This window comes from Colobus angolensis, unplaced genomic scaffold (assembly GCF_000951035.1).
Source record: "Colobus angolensis palliatus isolate OR3802 unplaced genomic scaffold, Cang.pa_1.0 Scaffold625, whole genome shotgun sequence".
Lineage (NCBI taxonomy): Eukaryota > Metazoa > Chordata > Mammalia > Primates > Cercopithecidae > Colobus > Colobus angolensis.
The window spans coordinates 341793-345247 of NW_012119877.1; the positions used below are offsets into that span (position 1 = coordinate 341793).

Sequence of the window (3455 nt, forward strand, 5' to 3'; positions counted from 1 at the left end):
AAAAAAAAAGAAATAAAAACCAACGTCATTTAAAATATCATCAGAAATACGAAACTTAAGAGATAAATACAAAGTACATATGCAAAACCTGTTCACCAAAAGCTACAAAACTGAAGGGGTGGCCTGCCCTCCACACCTGTGGGTGTTTCTCATTAGGTGGAATGAGACACTTGAGAAAAGGAATGAGACACAAAGTATAGAGAAAGAAAAAGTGGGCCCAGGGGACCGGCGCTCAGCATACAGAGGACCGGCACCGGTCTCTGAGTTCCCTCAGTATTTATTGATCATTATCTTTACCACCTGGGAAAAAGGGAAGTAGCAGGACAATAGGATCATAGTAGGGAGAAGGTCAGTAGAAGGAATATGAATAAAGATCTCTGTGACATAAGTTTAAGGAAAAGTGCTGTGTCTTGATATGCATATGCAAATATCTCCACAAACCTTTTTAGTGCATAAAGAGCAGCATTGCTGCTAGCACATCGCACCTTCAGCCCTAAGGCAGTTTTCTCCCATCTCAGTAAATAGAACATACAATTGGGTTTTACACCAAGACGTTCCATTGTCCAGGGACCAGCAGGAGACAAATGTCTTTCTTTATCTCAACTGCCAAGAGGCCTTCCTTCCTCTTATACTAATCCCCCTCAGCACAGACCCTTCATGGGTGTCAGGCTAGGGGATGATCAGGTCTTTCCCTTCCCACGAGACCATATTTCAGACTATCACATGGGGAGAAACCTTGGACAATACCTAGCTTTCCTAGGCAGAGGTCCCTGCAACCTTCCGCAGTGTATGTGTCCCTGGGTACTTAACATTAAGAGAATGGTGATGACTTTTAACAAGCACTCTGCCTTCAGGCACTTGTTTAACAAAGCACACCCTGCACAGCCCCAAATCCATTAAACCTTGAGTCACCACAGCACATATCTCTCACAAGGATAGGGTTGGAGGTAGGGTTACAGATTAACAGCATCTCAAACACAAAACAAAATGGAGTCTGTTATGTCTGCTTCTTCCTATATAGACACAGTAACAGTCTGATCTCTCTTTCTTTTCCCTACACAAAACATTGCTGAAAGAAATTAAATGGGCATAATATAGATGTAGAGATGTATTGAATTTATGACTAATTTTGAACAAGGAATACATACATTCATGAGATAAGAATTCTGTTACAGGTCTAATAACATTCAAATCAATATGTGATGTCTCATAGTTCCTGAATCTAAAATATCAAAGAAAGAAACATAAAGTCATATCATGTTTAATGAGAAGGGCTTATTGTATCATTTATGAGATCTTCTTGTAAATCACCAGCTGTTTGCATACTCTCTTTATTGCTGCCTTTATCTCCTTATTCCTGAATGTATAGACGACTGGATTCAGAAAAGGAGTGAGAATTGCATCAAAAATAGCCAGAAACTTGTCCATCTGTGAATTAGGGTGTGGCCATGTATACACAAACATGGGTGGGCCAAAGAACAAAAGGACCACTGTGATGTGAGCCGAAAGAGTGGAAAGGGCCTTGGATGAACCACCTGAGGAATGTTTCCTAACAGTAAACAGGATGAAGATATAGGAGATTAGAAGTATGAAGAAAGTACCCACACAGATAAACCCACTATTGACAGTGACCACGAACTGCAATCTGTAGGTGTTGCTGCAGGCTAGTCTGAGAAGTTGAGGAAGACCACAGTAGAAGCTGTCCAATACATTAGGGCCACAGAAGGGTAAATTAACAAGAAATGCCAGTTGGAACAGGGAGTGACTGACACCAAGGGTCCAGGCAACAGCCAGAAATAAAATGCACATTCTTGGGCTTATAATGGTCAGATAGCAGAGGGGCTTACATATGGCCACATATCTGTCAAAGGCCATGGCTATGAGCAGCACCATCTCCATACCACCAATGATGTGGATGAAGAAGATTTGAGCAATGCAGCCTCCAAAGGAGATGACTTTGCGCTCTCTGAACAGATCATAAATCATCTTGGGAGAAGTAACAGAGCAGGCTCCTAAGTCAATGAAGGAGAGACTGGCTAGTAGAAAGTACATGGGGGAGTGTAAGTGAGGGTCAGTGGTCACAGAAAACACAATGAGGATGTTTCCGGTAATGCTTGCCACATAGAGCACAGAGGAAAACACTAGGAGGAGGAGCTGGATCTCCCATGAATGAGTGAGTCCCAGAAACACAAACTCAGATACCACTGAGTGATTCTTGCCATCCATTGGTCCAGCCAACTGGGCTGTGGCTGAAATTATGAGAACTAAGAAAATTGGGAGGAAATTGTGACTATGAAGATAATAATATGTACTAAAATCATTAATATTGCAATGTTCTCACTATGAATAAATAGTATACAGTTATTCAGTTCCTCACATATAAAAAATAACAAAAAATCAACATATTATAACAACATGTGAGCTGCAACCTGATTTAAACCCATCATCAATACTTTCAGTGTAATGTCTGCTCTCAAATTAACAGGTTAGGTAAGAACAAAAGATTCCTGACTATCCATGAAATTCATCAGGTGTTTAAATCACCTGTGATATTGACTATTCCTCATTTCCAACATATTCCATTTGTATTTATACATATTCTCATAATTTCCTTCCCTTCTCCCTTCCTAGTTTGCACTCACAATCCTCTGACAGAAAGTAGACATAAGAGGAAAACATGACTAACAGATGAATTACCACCTGCAGTAAGAGGTGCCTGGGTCAGACTTAGTTGAGATAGGCTGTAGATTGAGACAAAATATAGAGACTGGGGTATGTGAAATCGAAAAGCAGAAGAACAGAGTGAGTAGACTTTCACAAGAAATAGAATCACCACTGTTATCCACTACATTTTCTCATGCTCACTGCTATTTAAGTGCCTCGGTTTCAATACAATCTTTCACAATTACGAAGCCCTAAATGGCTTCCCATCCTGCAATGATTTCATAAGGAGCCTATGCCACCTGTCTTGCAAGGCTTTTTCCATGCCTAAGAAATATGTTTTGGAGGGATTTCACCAGAGTTTCTGCTAAAATACGTCCATAAAATGGCCACAGAGGTTGTGAGAAATCTCTGCAGTTTCTCTTTGTCTGTACACATGAAGGTATTGAGGACCATCACTTGGAATAGTTAAGATAATGTTTTAATTATTCTCTGTCTCTTCCTCCCCTTGGTACCTGCTTTTATGTTCATCGCATCCCCCACCCTTTCAAGTACACAGTACCCCCTGCCTGGTAACCTATTCTGATATTTGATATTATCATGCTTAATTTGACTGAATCCATTTGGATATTTTATCTTTAAGAAATTTGTAGTTTTATACTTTTAATTCATGATAAAATTAATTAATATCAAACATTAATAAGTCACTTTTTAGAAGGTATATGAGCTTTCTTATTGACCTCAAACTATATAGTACAAACTGTGACACTAGAAATTTAGTCCTTTAACACATA

General features: G+C 39.7%; 1 protein-coding gene across 1 annotated transcript; it reads right to left on the reverse strand.

Moving 5' to 3' along the window:
* Positions 1-1257: 1257 nt before the first annotated feature.
* LOC105527458 (olfactory receptor 4F3/4F16/4F29) lies at positions 1258-3026 on the reverse strand. The gene has a single exon (XM_011963787.1). It carries the CDS (start codon positions 2224-2226, stop codon positions 1288-1290), a length of 939 nt encoding a protein of 312 aa, XP_011819177.1. The 5' UTR covers positions 2227-3026; the 3' UTR covers positions 1258-1287.
* Between the last annotated feature and the right edge of the window lie 429 nt (positions 3027-3455).

Excerpts from the sequence above, each read along its gene's own strand:
- LOC105527458 (XM_011963787.1), bottom strand. The coding sequence starts at position 2,226 with ATGGATGGCAAGAATCACTCAGTGGTATCTGAGTTTGTGTTTCTGGGA.